This window comes from Panthera onca, chromosome E1, assembly GCF_046562875.1.
Source record: "Panthera onca isolate mPanOnc1 chromosome E1, mPanOnc1 haplotype 2, whole genome shotgun sequence".
Taxonomy (NCBI): domain Eukaryota; kingdom Metazoa; phylum Chordata; class Mammalia; order Carnivora; family Felidae; genus Panthera; species Panthera onca.
Window position 1 is genome coordinate 21746001 of NC_138352.1, and position 17784 is coordinate 21763784.

General features: G+C 51.5%; 1 protein-coding gene across 2 annotated transcripts in view; it reads left to right on the forward strand.

Moving 5' to 3' along the window:
- The window catches only part of SHISA6 (shisa family member 6), a 280044-nt gene that overhangs the window by 11597 nt on the left and 250663 nt on the right, over positions 1-17784 (forward strand). For both annotated transcript variants that reach the window (XM_060647256.3, XM_060647255.3), the window contains exon 3: positions 14826-14986. In XM_060647256.3, the coding sequence (XP_060503239.2) occupies positions 14826-14986 (161 nt within the window). The remainder of the gene's footprint in view (positions 1-14825; positions 14987-17784) is intronic.

Below are 17784 nucleotides of genomic sequence, written 5' to 3' on the forward strand. Positions count from 1 at the left end.
AAAAAAGAAAAAGAGAAAAAAAGAATGTCCCACATTTCTTCAAGAGATAGTAGTCAGATAGCTCAATTTAGATTCCTCATTTGATTCTGAGGGTACAGGGACCCAGTTTCCTCGGAATGCATGCGGCCCGGCTTGGGGTCAGAGCCGGGCTTCTCAGTGCTCTCCCTTTCCTGCACGTGGATGTCACCACCTGTGCAGTTTGGCATTCGCGTGAGGTCCCCGCCGGGGCCGGACAGCCGTCGAGGAGGTAGAAATGTTTGCAAGCACAGGAACGTGGGGCTTCCCGTGAGAATTGCCTGTAGGTTCCTGACATGCGTGTACTGGGCCCCCAGGTCCCCCAAGAGTACAGTCACTGTGCGAGATTGGTCACAGAAGCAGAGCGAGGGTGGGGCAGGTGACAAGGGGCCACAGGGGCAGTTTGTGGCCGATTCTTGCGTTTTTTGGCAGGGGGGGGGGCGGGGGCGTGGTGGTGGTACGGCGGGTGGGCTGATGTTTCTCTTTTCCATCAGGAGTTAGTAGGACGGTGAGGTGGCCCTCCTGCTGTGTGGGCTGGGGCAAAGCCTCTGGCACTCTTGGACCCTGGGAGGAGCCAGCCCTGCTCTGTGGCTGGGGAGCCAGCTTCCTCGGCTCAAAGGTCAGGATGGTGGGGAGGTTTGTTGCCCAGAAGCCTACACGAGCCCGTCACCTGTGCACCTGCAGAGAGCTGGTGTCGAGGAGGGCCAGGGGCCTCGGTTAGCTGAGGGCTCAAGGTCATGTGGATGAAGCGGGGGGGGGGGGGGGGGGTGGGGGGGGTGGTAGGGAGACTCTTGGGAGAGTGCTCAGTCCCCAGGGCTTGCTCTGTGTCTGGAACCCTGTTGTGCACTGGACCTAAGCTGCCTCCGTGCGTCTTTCCTTCACCCTCCGGGGATAGGTGCCCATTGAACAGACGAGGAAATCAACTCAGAGAGGCTTAGTAACTTGTCCAAGGTCGCACGGCTAGAGCTGTGCCAGTCTCCATCTCCTTCGGGGGCCAGCTGGCTCTCATCTTCCCAGATGTAAACGGGTCACCCAGATCGGGGTACTGCAGACCCGGGCTGGTGGCCTCGCTTGCATTGCCCGCAGGGCACAAGGCCACCAGGGTGTGGTGCAAAGGCTTGTTTTCAAGAATGGGTTATATTGGTCGAGGATAGCGAAGGCGATGCAAAGAAAATGTAAAAAAATCAGAGAACAAAAAACCCAAAGCCACACACCCCGATTCCAATGGAGAACCAACAGCAAAACACAAAACACAAAACAAAACAAAAAAACAACAACAGACCTTTCCAGTATTGGCAGAACCCCGGGGCAATGCTGCACGAGTCCCAGCTCTGGAATAATAGGGGCACTAGGGAGAAGAAGTGATTTGGGGGCAAGACGATGGACCTCGGGCCATTCCCAGTTTTAATTACTGAGACATACGGCTCAGAAACAGCTCCATTTATCACTGCCCCCCACCCCCACCTCCCTGCCCCATTTATAACCAGAGCACCGTGCACACAAGACAGAGTTTCAGCCAGCTCACTGCTGCTTCCCGCTCCGGTCCTGTCCTTCCTCCGTTTCCATTTTCCTAGCCGTGCTTCCTAATTCCTCATTCTTTCCAGGTGTTTCTCTGTTTCTTGTGACCTCAGGTCCTCTGTCCTGAAAGGCTCGCTCAGAGGAAGGCATCCTGGGGAACCCTCAGCGCCCCGGGCTTTCCTCCCAAACTTCTGTTGACCTGGTCGTGGCCATGGCTGTGGGCAGTGGTGGGGCTGGCCTGCAGCTCTGGGACAGGGTCTCTGACCGGGGCACTTACCTGCTTGAGGTGGGTGTGGGAACCATTTCTCTAGAAAATGAACATGGATGCCACCACCTGTGCAGTTTGGCATTCGCGTGAGGTCCCCCCTCCCAGGGAGGGGCGTTCCTGAGCCCTGTTTCCAGTAACCCCCCCCCCCAGTCCCCACCCACTTCTGGTCACAGGAACAGGAGAAGCCTTGATCACCCTGGCCCAGAGCCACTGTCCCCACCTCGAGACCGTGGAGGCCGAGTTCCAACCAGGCTCTGGGTGGCTACAAGGTTGGCCCTGCTCCCCGGCGTTTGGGAGAGGAGTGTGTGCTCTCTGCCGGCTTCCCAAACACTCATTATTCCTTGCTTTTTTGGCATTTGGTCTCGTGTACTGTTCCCATTAGCTCCGGCATTAAAGTCTCATTACTTAGGACATCTGTCCTCTGGACATATTCGCGGCCCCCTTAGCCAAATGTCCTCTTCTGGGAAGTATGCTTTCCACTCTGTCCCCTTTTCCAGCTTCCTTCCGTCTGGCTGCCCCAGGGAGGAGGGATTTGAACCCGAGAGGGCCCCCCCCCCCCCAGGAGGAGGGGCGGCTGTTGATGCTGAGTGGCATCTGAGAGCGTGTTTCACAGCCCATCAGCTCCTCCCATTTGGAGGTCTTGGGAATGCAGACCCTTGCTGTCATCCCTCGGTAGGGCAGGAATGGACGCAGAACGCCATAATAGCAAAGGAGCTGTTTCCAGGAGAACTTTCCTAGACCAGCCTTGGATCCCATCAGGCAGGAACTCTGTCCTCAGTCACCCTGATGTCTGGGCCTCCTGTAAACCCACCTCTCGGGCGCTAGTAGGCAGGTGGGTGAATCAGGATTCCAGCCACCCTGTCGGACTGGCAGCTGACACTCTGTGACTTTCTACTGTGTCCTGAGTAGTTCACTCCCTCCCATCTTTGCCAGGGGATGATCCCCCAGAGGCTTGGTGGAGGGGGGTGGGGTGGGGGTGGGGCTCTTGATGCTGTGGGAAATCACAGCGCCTTTCTGTTCTCAGATCATCAGCAGCCAGCTTTTCTTGCCCACCTCCTCTCCCAGCCTCAAGCGTTCATGAAGAGAGTTGGGTCTGTCGCTTCTGTCTCTCTCCGTCTTTCAAGTCTGATCATTAAAATGTGTCTTCTCCTTCCCGCGGGTGTCTTTGTCCACTCTTGCTTGTTTCTTCCTTCTTTCCTTCTTTTGATCTCTCTTCACTTCTGTTAAGATGGTGGGGGGGGGGGCGAGGTTCCTTTGCTTCCTTTGCTCTCTCCCTCTGGTTCTCCTTCTTGAATTTATCCCGCTATAACTTCGTTAAACTGCATCGATTCAGACTCTGCTGATTCAGAAATTATCCAAATCGGACCTGGGCGAAGTTGTTCTTTCCTCTGTCTGACAAAAACCTGCGACAGACTGATTAATGGTGAAGATTGTGCAGGGCGCACACACCACGCGGAAGGACAGATTTTTCCAGCAGGCTCTTCCGTAGACCATTGGCATGCTAATTACAAATCTTTCTCACCTAGTCCATGATGTAGCTGTCTGAAGATCGGTTTCTGTTTCCTGTTTCCCAGCCTAGTTTGTAATCCTGCAATGGCCCCGGGAAACAGTAAAAATGCATTTCCTTTGGAGCGTTTTTGTTTTTGTTTTTGTGTTTTTTTTTTTTTTTTTGTAATTTCCATGTCTGTTTCCTCGATTGGGATTAGCCTGCTGGAATCCGTGATGCTTGACCTCAGGCTGCTTCAAAGTCCCTTCTTAATTCCCTCTGGGAATGCCTGCTGATTTCCCCTTCTTGTTTCTTTTCTCCTGTCTTTCCCGGAGTTTTTAACATCTGGAAACTCTCTCTTTTTCAGCTTTGGGAGTGGAGAGTCCTGCCACAACCCAAAAGGTTCACCTCATTTCCTCTTGCCACAGGGTGAGCAGCTGGGCACCGGGGTTTATTAGGAACCTGGAGGTGGACTTTGGACAAGTGGCTTTGTCACTTCCAAGAGACCGTGAGCTCTGTCTCTGCTGCTTCTGTGCTTTCTCAATTGCCCATTTCTGCCCAAGGAGCCTGCTCGTACATCACTGTCTCCAACACCATAGTTTGGATTGAGGAGACAGTGTTGCAGTCTAATGCAGGATGTGATGGGATGTGCCTAGACTGTACCCAGCCCCTTATAGGAAAGGAAAGGACTTTGACCTTTCTCTGCATGTGTGGTGCTCCAGGGGCACCTGCATAGCCCCCATTCTTTCACTTTTGGGGCCATCTTCCATCTTTCTGTGCCTTGAAGCATTTCCTGGGAGCTAAGAGGCAGGCTAATCCCAACCAGTGTTGCTTTCCGTGCCCATGACCTTGGGTACGAGTCCCTCAGCCAGCCTCCACTCCGGTCTGTTAGCCTGGCTGTGGGATGGGGCCTGTTAGGTGGTGCAGGTGAGTTTTTCCCTGGCTCATTCTGATCTCAGCATACCTGTGGAAGTTCCGGAAAGCAGAGAAGTACATCTGTCCTGTGAGTTGCAGACAGCCCTGGGGAAAATGTACTCTCCCTTCGGAGGAGAATGCTACCTGGAAATGTCTTCCTGTGACTGCTTGGTTTTAGCATCCTAAACTCATAGAATCTCTTGGGTGAGAGGGACTTAAGAGGTGTTTTAGTGCCTCTCCTTCTGGGGGCCAGGTCCCCCTCCTCTTCTGCAAGTGCGTCGAGAGCTGGGCTCCCTCTGTGCCTGGAGGAGTCCGTGGGTTCAGAGGACACAATTCTTGGTAATTCTGATGGGGAGCTAACAGTGGCTTTCTGGCACGAGATGTACCTAGTGGGACAAGCCGTTGCCGTATCCCTTCTGTAAGACGGCAAGACTTCCCTTTGAAGATGGCGGTCAAGGCCCGCTTCAGTTTTCCTGCTTCTTGGATAAACATCCCTAGTTACAAATCTGTTCCTCATAGGACACGGGTTCGAGTCTTTGTGCCTGTATGAATGTTGCTCACATCGAAATGAGGTTGTAATTTGGGGCACCTGGGTGGCTCGGTCAGTTAAGCCTCCGACTTTTGATTTTGGCTCAGGTCATGATCTCACGGTTTCATCAGTTCGAGCCCTGTGTCGGGCTCTGAGCTGACAGTGCAGAACCTGCTTGGGATTCTCTCTGTCTCTCTCTGCCTCCCTGACTTGCACTGTCTCTGTCTCTCTCAGAATAAATAATTACACTTAAAACCCGAAAGAAATGGGGTTGTAATTCTATAACCAAACCGAATGTGACATTTCCAACAGCAACATACAAGTCGTTCAAACTCCATTCAATCTGAAGATTCCTTTTGGGAAATTGGTTGGTCTCCAGTGCTAGGCCGGACTCCCCTGCCGTGATGTCTGGATGATGCATGGGTTTGCCTATTTTGTTCCCACCTGTATTTTGTGGCTCGAGTAGTGCCTGGCACAAGGTAGGCCCTCAGCTAATGTGGTTGAAAGAATGAATGACTTAATTAATTAAAATGGAGAGCATGGTGGGTGGTCTTTCTGTGTGCCCCACTCTTCTGACGTTTGCCTTGATGTGAAGAAACTTGAGCTTGGAAATGACAGTGATGTTTATGATTTACAATTTATTTATTTTGAATGAGAGAGAGAGAGAGAGAGAGAGAAAATGAATCTCAAGAAGGCTCCATGCTCAGTGTGGAGACCTACACGGGGCTCGATCCCAGCACTCTGGGATCATGACCTGAGCTGAAATCAAGAGTCAGGTTCTCAACCAACTAAGCCACCCATTAACCCTATACACACGTGTGTGTGTGTAATATATATATATGTGTGTATATTATATACACACACAAACGTGTGTGTGTGTATAATATATATGTGTGTGTGTATATATGTATACGTGTATGTATGTATATGTATATGTATATATATATGTGTATCTATATATATATACACATATATATATTTATATTGAGAGAGAGAGAGAGAGTGAGCAGAAGGGTGGCAGAGAGAGAGAGGGAGAGAGAGAGAATCCCAAGCAGGCTTCATGCTGTCAGTGCAGAGCCCGACGTGGGGCTTGAACCCACAAACCGCGAGATTATGACCTAAGCTGAAATCAAGACTCAGACGCTTAACCGACTGAGCCATCCGGGTGCTCCCCTATAATTTTTTTTTTTAAAAGAAGAAAGGAAGGAAGGAAAAGGAAGAAAAAGGGAGGTAGGAAGAATGAAGAAAAAACCCAGCTGAATCACTTTGCAGAAAATGTTGCCCTGGTGAGTTTGATACGTTTGCCCTTTCATGCCCCGCTGGAATCCTGATTTGTTTTGTTCGTGAGGGGAGTCTCTTGGCTTTTCGGTGGCTGTACTTTATCTCGAAGCTTCCCCGCTCGCTAGCAGAAGCACGGTTTGTGATGGCCTTGCAGAGACGAACGAACAGACACTCTCTTTGCACTTGGCTCTCAGAATCCAAGTTCAGCGTGCAGTGAAAGCTGCTGTGTGTGATCAGACGCATTCCTGTCCTCAGTCAGGCCTGAGTGGAAAATAGGGGATGTGGGTGCTCCCTGCCAGGATGACCCGTGGCCGTCACATGCCATGTGGTTCACTCTCCACGGGAGGAGTTTTGCCCATCTGGCATCAGGGATTCAGTCCTCCGGGACACCCCTCTCCCACCACTTTTTTGTCGTGGTCCTATAGGCCGAGTCTGTGCAGACACTGGGAGGTTGTATTTGGATTTATTTATTAATCAAATATTTATAGAGTGCTTACTGGTTGCCAAGTTCCGTTCTAAGTGCTCTGCAAATATTAACTCGTTTAATCTCCATGATAACTCTAAGAGGTAGACATTATTTTTGGCCTTATTATTTTAGCCTTATCTTTTGAACGAGGAGGCAGGACCACAGGCCACGAAGTAGCTACGGGAGATCACTGGTGCGCCTGGTGGCGAGCAGCCCTACAGTCCGGCTCCAGAATCCCGCGTTTAGCCACTAGGCTATCCTACCTGCGTTTTGCTTCCCCCTCCGGACTTAGATCTGTGCCTACAGCAAGTCAAGCAAACCACACCGAGATAACAAAAGAGAACAGCAGTGGCGGCCACATTTATTTTTATTTTTATTAAAAAAATTTTTTTTAATGTTTATATTAAGAGAGAGAGAGAGAGGGAGAGAGAGAGAGAGAGAGAGAGAGAGAGCGAGAGCAAGTGGCAGAGGGGCCGAGAGGCCGAGAGAGAGGGAGACAGAATCCGAAACAGGCTCCAGGTTCTGAACTGTCAGCACAGAGCCCGACGCGGGGCCCGGACCCACGAACCGCGAGATCGTGACCTGAGCCGCAGTGCCCCTGTTTTTCAAAAACATTTTTTTAATGTTTATTTGAGAGAGAGAAAGAGAGGCAGGTGGCGGGCATATTTATTCACTCCTTTCCCCTCCCCCACCCCCCCACCCCCGGCCGCCCGTGTGGCTCTGGTAACCAATCTCGGTAGCATTTTTGTCTTCCCCGTCCGAAATGGTGGCTGTGCTGGCCACATCTAGGTCTTTGGATCATTCCGGGACAATCCAGATATTTCTGAAGAGCCTAGGCTTGGGGTTGCTGCTACCCAGTCTTCCCAGGCCTGGGTGAGTTTTCACAGGACTCAGGAGGCAAGGAGAGCAGTGTGTGGAGGTGAGGCTCTCAGGGGTGAACTGGGGCCCCATAGGATGCGCCTCTAGGCCCTGCCCAGCTCGTGGCTGGCCCCAGGCCACAGCCCCAGGACAGGGGCCCATCTGGACAGAGGACCTTACCCCGTTTGCCTGGAAAACACGGAGCCTGCGGGCTGAGCCTTCCCTGCCCGGGTCCTGCACTGTTTATTGGCCAGGGTGCATTCCGATTGTGATCGTGCCCCGGGCAGCTCAGACCTGCCGAACAGCTCAGTGCAGGTGCACGAACATTGTTACCACGACAAAGGAGATCTCCACACCCATTTGGAGCCTCTCTGTGACGGGAGAGCGGTCTTGTGCACACACAAAGCCGGCAGCTGTGTTTTTCAAGTGGACTGTGAGAGAACCAGGACTAAGAACTAAATTAAGCCGTTCTCCTTGGTCCGTGTTTATTAAAAATATAGTCACTCCGATTGTCCGGAGTGCATATTTTCAGAGAATAAAGACCCCCCGTCTGCCCAGGGAATAGGCTCGGGCATGAGGTGAGAGAGGACACGGGCTGTACCCAGGCTGTCACGGTCAAGTATGAACCTCCCTTCTCCGGGACTCAAGTAGCCAGAATACTTTTTTTTTTTTTTTTTTTAACGTTTATTTATTTTTGAGACAGAGAGAGACAGAGCATGAACGGGGGAGGGTCAGAGAGAGGGAGACACAGAATCTGAAACAGGCTCCAGGCTCCGAGCTGTCAGCACAGAGCTCGACGCGGGGCTTGAACTCACGGACCGTGAGATCATGACCTGAGCCGAAGTCGGCCGCTTAACCGACTGAGCCACCCAGGCGCCCCATGTAGCCAGAATACTTTAACTGGAGTAGGATGTCTGCATTCTACTTCTAGGAGAAATACGAAAGTAACTGTCAGAGATTTACTTAAAGAGAAAAAACAAAACAAAACCCAAACCCAACCTTTCCTGGTTTGCCCCGTAGTTTTGACGTGAATAGCTTCGTTTCCCAGAATCGTCTTTATTTTGCTTCGTTTCTTCTCCGAAGAGACCTAAAGATTAGACTGGTGGCCCCTCTCAAGGAAGAAACTTGCATTCTTAAAATAAGTGATTTCGAAAATCCTTCAAGATCAAGAGTGTTCTCATTAGTCCTCAGGAATAACATTAACCAGAATAGCTTATTCAGGGAACAGTTGATGTGTTTGGCCTTTTATCATACCTATCCAACAGCAGAAATGTCTCCCTGTTCTTCCCAGAAAGAAGAAAGGCATGTGTAGGGGTCTAAACGAACCAGCTTGCTTCACCCTTGACACAGAAAAACTTATTGGGCTCTAGGAGAACTTACTTTCTCCCCTTTTGTGTGGCTCAGAAATCCAGAGATCTGGCAGAGGACAGAGGCTGGTTTTCATCGGCTCTATCTCAATGAGCAGTGATGTTCGTGGGGTTCGTATGGAAAGTATTAATGGAGATCAAACAGACTTCCCAGGTGAACTAAGAGTCCCTAGGTTCCCCCCACTTAATTTGGGGGGAATCTCAGTTTTACTCCCTGTTCAATGACGGGAGATTGTGAGAAGAAGTTCCATAGTTTTATCTTTGTTTTTTTTGGTAATCTTTTCCTACATTTCTTTTCAAACTTAGAAACTCCACAAAGCCCAGGGACTGGCTGCTTCAGAAGCCAAGGGTCTCATGGAGCAGGACTCTGGCTTCATGCAGAGCAAGGGTCTAAGGGTCTAAGGGTCTATGTCGATGTTCTGCTTAGATTTTGTTGCCCAAATCAGTTGCCTGCTGAAAACAGTGTAAAAAGCGTTCGAAGCTTGCTGGTGTCGAGGACCCACAGAGGTCGGTAGAACTGGGTAGCTGAACGCAGCCGGGTTCTGTTTGGGCAGATTTTCCCACCAAAGATGGATCACTGTCTAAAACCCTGTGTTCAGAGACCGTGGGAGAGAGATAGTAGGTAGAAAAATAAATGTGACTGAGTGGATGGAGGGACAGATGGTTGGACGGGCGGATGAACGAATGGACGAATGGGTAATTTGGTGGTGGCACACCTCTGTTGCTTTGCCTGCCTATCTTGGAAATCTGGATTTACCCCTTATTGGTTGTGTGTCCTTGGGCAATAAAGCTGACCTTGCAAAATCTTAGTATTCTCATCATACTGCTTGTGGCTACCAAGAGCATCTACCAAATAACGTCATTTTGAGGATTATAGGGTATAATGCATGGAAGAGTTCAGCATTGATATCTGGATATCTGGCACGTAGTAATTGTTCAGTAAATGAGAGCGGTCAGTTTCCTAAGTCTTCGATTTCCCGTGTAATTTCCTAAGCAGGCAAGACGATGAAGGAAAGTCATGAAGGAGGTCTTAGCTTTCTCTCTCTTTTTTAAATCTTTTAAAAAATGTTTATTTTTGAAGGAGAGAGAGAGAATGGGGGAGGGGCAGAGAGAGAGGGAGACACAGAATCCGAAGCAGGCTCCAGGCTCCGAGCCGTCAGCACAGAGCCCGACGCGGGGCTCCAACTCACAGACCGCGAGATCGTGACCTGAGCCGAAGTCGGACGCTCAACTGACTGAGCCCCCCCAGGCGCCCCTACCTTTCTCTGGTTAAGGGGAATCACTTGCCAATTTCAGAAGGATTTCATGTCTTCAAAGCATGTGGCAGCATATCAAAAAGTGTTGGTTGGGCTGGGTCCCTTGTGTCCAGATCACTCCGCACTTAGGGACGTTCAGACACTCTTTCATTTCCTTGGGGGTCGCTGACAACATGAACCAAGGTTTTCATAGATAATTGGTCTTGACCTGAATCCCTCATCGACCGACTGAATCCCTCTTCTCTCCAAGCCCAAATGTTCACTGGCGTTTGCTCAGTTGGCGGACCCGGCTGGGGAGACCAGAAGGACTCGTGCAAGTTGACCGTGGCCGTGCACAGGGACGGGAGGTGTATGCGGGCAGCAGTCCCGGGAGCGAAAGGACACCCAGACACGAGTCACGGGCCCTGGATTTAAATTTGTGCTCCGTCACTTGCTAGTCCTCGAATCACTCGGAGCCTCGGTTTCTTGTTAGAAATTGGGGTGGCAGGGCACCCACAAGGGTCGAATGCCCAGTATGACTGCTCTTCCTGCTCAGATTTGCTGCCCAATTAATCCCCTGCCCACCCCTGCTCGCCACGCATACGAAAAAGCCAGAGAATCCATGTGCCAAAGGGAGGGGTGGACCAAGGCAACTGGGGCAAAAAAACATGCTTTTGATAGTGTGGCACAAGTGGGGGAGGGGAGGTTGAGAGGAACAGGGCTGTTAGCAAGCTTCTTCCAGTTATTTAAAAATGATGATGATGTCGGTGATGATGATTTCAATGAAGTAAACTCTATGCCCGACCTGGGGCTCGAACTCACGACTCTGAGATCAGGAATTGCAGGCTCCAACAACGGAGCCAGCCGGGCACCCCAAGATTCTTCGGGTCTTTAAATGAGATGCTAGCCGAGGACCAGGGAGGGCCGGTGGGGTTGGCTGTTGGCTGGAAAGCCCCCTCTGCCCTCGCTTGCCTGGCTCTCTGTCCTGCTGTCTGCTCTCATCGCCCCTCCCCACTCTGAGTGTGCCCTCTGACCCCCCTCCCCCCACCACCTTCTGAGCCCTGTGCTTTCTCTGAATTTCTCTTTGTTCCTCACTGCCCCTTTGGTCCCTCGACCTTTGTCCCTGCCCGTTCTGTCCCTTCCCTGCGTCCCTTTCTCCTGCGTCCTGTCTCCCATTCCCCCTGTGCCTCTCCCCGCCTCTCCTCTCCGTGGGCCCACTCACCGTCCGCCTGTCCCCCTCTGTCCTCTCCTCCCTTCCGCCCCTCTCTCAGGCCTGGAGCTGGTGCCCACTCTTTCACAGACCCTGCCTCCCTGTTCCTCAGTGACCGATTTTCTTTCCCGCGGTTGGAAAATAGCTCAGGCCCTAACCCATTTCCTGGGGCGCATCCAGATTAATTAGGTGAGCCTGGCATCGCACATTTCAGAATTAGAATAATATTTATCAAGCGCCCTGGGGAGAAGGGGATGGAAGAGGGAGAGGAACAGAGGAACAGGAGCAAGGAGGGAGGTCAGGAGCTGAGGGGCGGAGGGAGGGGGGTGTGAGTGGGGCAGGGGAGCTGCCAGAGGGGGACTGCTCCTAAGGACACCTCCTGGGAATTAGGGCACCTGTTCCCCTTGCCAGAGGGCACTGGGGAGGGATGGGGACTTGGAGAAGGGTGTCCGGCAGTCAGGGAAGCCACAGAGTGGGGGACCAGGAGCGTGGCCCTGGCCACCACACCCTTCGTTGGGACCGTGCAGGGCGGAAGCCTGCCCCCAGAGAGCCCGGCTCTTCAGGGACACCTCCTCTGGCACGTCCCTCTCTTTGGCCGTGCTGCCCAGCTCCGCCCAGCCCACCGGGCATCTGGAAAGGATACCGGACAAGACGTCACCCTCAGGAGGAGACGGCCTGGCTGTGCCCCAGTTAACACTCATTCTCCAGCCGCAAGTCAGACCCAAGCACCCTGGTCTCCACCAAGCCCTGGTGGTCTTCACAAAGGTGTCTTCCCTCCCCACTCTGTCCTCAGAGGCTGCGTCTCGAAGGGCTTCTCGGGAGACGGGCACCGAGAGACTCCCTGTCCTGTGAGAGGGGCGCTCCGTTCGCAGCTCTCGTCTCTTTGCCGACGAGCCCCGGAGTGAATCAGCTGCCGTTAACGCTGTCAGTGTGGACCAGAGTGATAGGAGCCGAATGCCCTGCAGAGGCAGAAAGAAACCGGGCCGAGCTTTAGTTCTTCCCCTGTGTATGTCACATGGCCAAGGCCTAAGGGCACAGTGATGACCCCAACGGACAGGCCCACTCCTCGGGGACATTCCTTTCACTGAGCCCAGCCCGGTGTCTGACCCCTGGTACGGGCTGTTCAGTAGACATCGGGGGAGCTGGATGGCACTGGGCCCTTAATCCAAGACTCCTTTCCTTCTAGTCTTGCCTAGAGGTAGGTCAGGATGTCTCAGTCTCACCACTGTTGACATCTTGGGCCAGAGAGTTCTTTGTCGTGGGGGGCTGTCCTGTATAACGCAGAATTTCAGCAGCACCCTTGGCCTCTGCTCACTAGAGGCCAGTAGCACTTGCCTCCCCAGTCGCGATTGCCACAAACATCTCGGGACGTTGCCAGATGCCCCCTCCGCCAACCCCCCGCCAGGGGACAAAATCACCGTGGAGAAACACGGATGTAGGCTCAGTCTTTGGCCTCCCGAGAGCAGTGGACTTAACCACAAGTCTCCATTCTCCTTCCCAGGCACCAGAGAATTGGGAGTCTTTGTAAACACTCGAGAGGCAAGAAACCAAAAAATAATATACTTTTGTTGGGGGGAGGGAGGGATAGCAGCTTTATGGAAATGTAACTCACCTACCTTAAAATTCATCCTTAAATTTTTTAACAAATGTTTTACTTATTTATTTTTTTTTAGAGAGAGAGTGCAAGCGGGGGAGGGGCAGAGAGAGAGGGAGACAGAATCCAAAGCAGGCTCCAGGCTCTGAGCAGTCAGCACAGAGCCCTACACGGGGCTCGAACCCACGAACCCTGAGACCATGACCTGAGCCGAAGTTGGATGCTCAACTGACTGAGCCACCCAAGCGCCCCTAGCCCAGGGTTTCCTTACCATGGAAACGTGGTAGGAAAGTGTCTTTGATAACCAGAGCAATGAAGGAATCGAGAGGACCTGCGTGGACGTGTGGTTATAAACATACCGAAAATATAACATTTTGGAATGAGAAGGGGTCTAATTAGAAGGGCCATGTTCCTTTAAACCCTTTTGTTTTGCAAATGGGGGAGAAAAGATTAAATGTTGGTTTTAGAGGTCAGCAGATCTGCTGGAAGTTTTAAGAGCTCATCTGGGATTAGAACGCAAATCTCTTGACCTTTTAGGTCGGTGCTTGCTTCTTCTCCCCACACCCTGAATCTCAGGTCCCTGACCCAGACCCCGGGTTGGCCTGAACTTCCTTCACCAGGCGAATGAGCCTCTGTGTTCTCCCTCTGCTTGGTCCACCCAAGCGAACGAGGGCAGTGACATGTGTCTGCTCCTCCCTTTACAGCCTGAGAGAAGAGAACGCCAGCCAGGGGCAAGCGTTTGGAACATCTGAAATTGCTATATAAACGCCAGTAAATGATAAGATTGCCAGGTTGATGCTCTTTTCCTCGGAAGGTTCAGCATGTCAGAGGCGGCATAATGGAAGACCGTTCACGCTGAGACACAGTTTTAGACTGATGTGGTTGTCACTTTGCAAGGGATCGGAGTGCCGGGCTCTGGAGGCCCAGTGTGAATGAAGCCTTGGGGAGGACTGGGGTGGGCCGGGGGAGGCCTGGAGGCCCCAGGGACACCCCGGGTGGATGGAAAAGCCTTTGCCTGGCTTGTACGAAACAGGGATGCACTCAGAACTGGGGACGTGGCCCTAAAACGGCATTCTCTACGTGGTGGTCTCTTGAAACGTATCCACACTCACCTTTGCGTCCGCAGACGATCCATCCCTGCCTGTCTCTGTTTTCCGTCAGCAGTGGTCACGGCCACATGCCACACAGCACACCCACAGAGCCAGTCCTGTTTGAAACCAGGTGGGGGAGCGATTTCCCCTAAATTGTGAGCCGTTAGGCGACAGGGACTGTGTCCTATTTACCTGTGTCTCGGCAGCAACTGATGCACGCTGGGTCCTCCATGAACGCACATTCGGTCGTCCGAGGGATGTTTTGAGTAGATAAAAGCTGCTGTCTCGGGGTGGCCGGGTCCCCTGCGGAAGGGGAGCTGTGTATCCCCGTTTCTTCCTCTCTGTGTTTGTTTATTTTCCTGTGTGTGTGTGTAATCGTTGCCTCCTCTGGGCTCCCGTTGTGATCATGGTCTGCACGGCTCGTGTGGTCTGATGCTTACCCTGTTACCTACACGGCCCGTCTTTACAGTTAAGTCACCCCTTTCTCAGATGGCGGGAGCTATGTGCTGGGTCACCAGTATAAAGTCCGTGCTAGCCGGTGTGTCTGTTTCAGCGGGGCGATTGCGCCCCTGTTATGCATAACCTGCTCCTGCAGACGAGGCCACTGATGCCAGCCCTTTCCTGCGGTGGCATCGTACTGACCAGGGGTACAGATATCTGCCTGGCATAAGGGGGTGTTTGAGGAGCTGGTAGTCTGAAAGGGCTCATGGGAAATAAAGACGGAAACCATAATCACGGCCTTTTAGTGCCGATACCGCCCAGGCATGGTGACCTCTACCTGGGTTAGGGTTAAGGTTATGGTTAGGGTTAGGGTTAGGGGTCCCCCCGGGACCAGCAGCAGACACAGCTCGGACTACTGAGGACCGGATACTGTGTTTTTGTCTCCTCCCATAACTCTGTGCATCAAAGGGCCCGTGAAAGCAAGCCAGTTCCCTCTGTGGTTTTGTATACCTGCTTCTTGAATCTCACTGTGTGATCTCCTCCTTGTTTAGGGCTCTGGCCGACATCTTAAGACAACAGGGACCAATCCCCATAGCACACTGTGAAAGAGAAACTATCTCAGCTATCAATACCTCTCCCAAAGAGAACACACCGGTCAGATCGTCCTCCAAAAACCACTACACCCCCGTGCGTACGGCCAAGCAGACTCCAGGTAAGCGAGCGCTGATCGCCTTGTGTCTTTGCTGGGGGCTGGTGAGAGGTTTCGGTGATGTGTTGTCCCGGTGGGGCAGGTGGCAGTACGTGTGCCGTGGGAGACTCTACTGGGCAGGCGGGCTTGCGGATGAGTCCTGGGACCGTCTCCTGGGGAGGGACTGACGCGTCAGGACTGGAGGAGAGCAGTGATCCAGGGCATCCGTGATTGCGTGAGTGGCCGCATCTTCTCTTGCCTGAAAGGCAGCTTGTGGTGGGCATGGTAGAGTGTGGTCACCCACTTGCCCACGTGGCGAGAAGGTTTACCTTGTCCAGGATGCCAGGTATGTGACGAGAAATTGCGACGGTCATTTGTAGAGATTTCAACTACTGGAGTCTCAGAGGGTAGGGATTATGTCTGTATCATGGGGTGACTTTTCCCTGTGCCTGGTAGATTCCCCGGATATGTGACAGTTGCCGTAACATGGCGGTCATCGCTGTAATCCCATGAAGGAAACTAAGTGGCGTGTATTTTCCTTGTCGTATGGATCAACGAAGGAAGCTCAATGAAATTTAGTGACGTGCGCACCGTCAGTAAGATGTTACTACTAATAAAATACCACTGATACAGTCATATAACTCACATTTATTCAGGGGCCTTGTTCTGGGCCAACTGATAGGCTGAGCATTTTACGTGTATTTTCTTATTCTTCACAGCAGTCTGAAAAGTACTTCTGTTGTCCCCATTTTGTCTGAAGAACAGAAAGGTTCAGTAATTTTCCCAAGGACACATGGGGAGAAAGAAAGCCGGGCTCCAAACCAAGGCTAGAAGTGTCAGGACTAGAAAACCCAGAAATCCTAACGAACCCAGCTGGGCTCATGAGTCCGAAGTATCTGGTTGGATAGTCTCTTTACAAGTGCAGCTGGGCAAGTCATTTCTCATCGTGATCATGACTGGACAGCCTCGCGCTGACCCCGGTCTGCAACACAGCTTCCACGTTGACACTTGGATCAGAAATCTGGATGTCTCTCCCCCTATGGCTTTCCAGAGGGTGGGATGTTTGGTCTGAACTTCACCTGCAATAAAGATATACAGGCGCTAGGGGGCAGTAGGTATGTTGCAAATTCAAAATGTGCTGCCAGGGTCAGTTTATTTTCCGTTCATTCTTGAACTTCGCTACGTTTGTTAAATCAGAAATCACATCCTTGCCTTTAAGGTGAGAGAGTTCGGTCTTTTGAGAATCTGATGAAAGTTAATGACGTTCTCCTTCAGAACTATTCATTATGTGTATATATATATATATATATATATATATACGCACACACACCTATGTATTCATCCAGCATTTTGAATACGATGTGGACCCTTGCAAAGTTAGAAATCCCTGATTTAAAAGTAAAGATGAGAACTTTACTTTTGCAAAAAGTCTAAGATGGCATTTTTAGCCTAGATATCCATCGTAGATGCTTAAAATGTAGGCAGTAGAAGGAATCTTGGCAAAAACATCTGGACCAGTAGTTCTAGCTGGATATTAGGATCACCTAGAAGCTCTTAAAAATGCCGGTGCCCACGCCCCACAAATTAGCCTGAATTCCTTAGGGAAGCTGCTGGCATCATTACTTTCAAAATCCTTCCCACGGTGATTCTCACATGCAAATCGGGTGAAGAGACCATTGGTCCGGATGGATTCCTTGTTTTATAAGTGAAGATACTGGTTCTCAAACTTGGCTGCCCGTTGGCATTACCTGGGGAGCTCTCACGATGAGGGGTACCTGGGTCCCACCCCCCGGAGATTGTGATCTAATTGACGTGGGAGTGTGGCCTGAGTGTGAGAGGCCAGACGCTGAGTGTTGAAGTCTTGTCGGGTGATTCGATCGTGGAGCAAAGTTCGAGAATCGCTGGGTGGTGGGAATTGCCTAAAGGTACAGTTCTAACCAAGCCTTCTCTTCACTGATCGCTGTTTAATCTAACCTTGGTATCACGTCTAGCTTTGAGGAGGGTATTTTTGTTTCCCCGAAGACTCATGGTTTGAGGTCAGGTTTCTCCAGGACCTCGTTTGCCATCCTGGGATTCCGGGTCACGCCATTATCCAGAACACCCCTGGCAGTTTACCTCACCCCACTCTGATTTTCTCTGTCTCATTCACCAGCCTGCTTGTTCCCAGCCACTGAGTCCAGACTGATTAAGTAGACGGTCCGGCTTTCCTCTTAAATGCGTTTCACCGGGCAGGGAAGATTTGTCATTTTCTTCTGGTTTCTGCATATATCCTCTCCCGCTAATCCCAGGAGGAAAGCTTACAGTTGGGGGATCCCCTTGTGTGTTTGGAGAAATCCCACCCTGTATTTTTCAAAGTGGAACTCTTCACTTGGCCTTGAGAGATGGGAATTGTTTCCCTGGTCCAGAGAGTGCTCTCGGTAGCGGTAACACTTAAATTCGAAAGCAATTTCATGACCCTCAATGCCTGTAGCTCATAACGGACACAACCCGCTTTTCCAAAATGACTGATGATATCCTTTGCCGCAGAAGATTGCAGTTTGAGTAGGAGTTGAAACAGAATTTTGCCGAAGTGTTCCAAGCGGAGATTTCCTGTGATTTTTGCCACTGTCGAACCAACAAACCACTGATCGCAAGAGTACGGTGGTGGACGTATCAGAGCGTGTGAGCAGTTTTGCTCCTCGAAGCGAGGTCCGTGGGCCAGCCGTGTCAGCATGGCCAGGGGGTTTGGTGCGAATGCAGTGTCTCAGGCTCCCGATCGCCTGCTGAAGGAGAATCTACATTTTTTATTATTTTTTTAGGTGTTTATTTATTTTTGAGAGAGA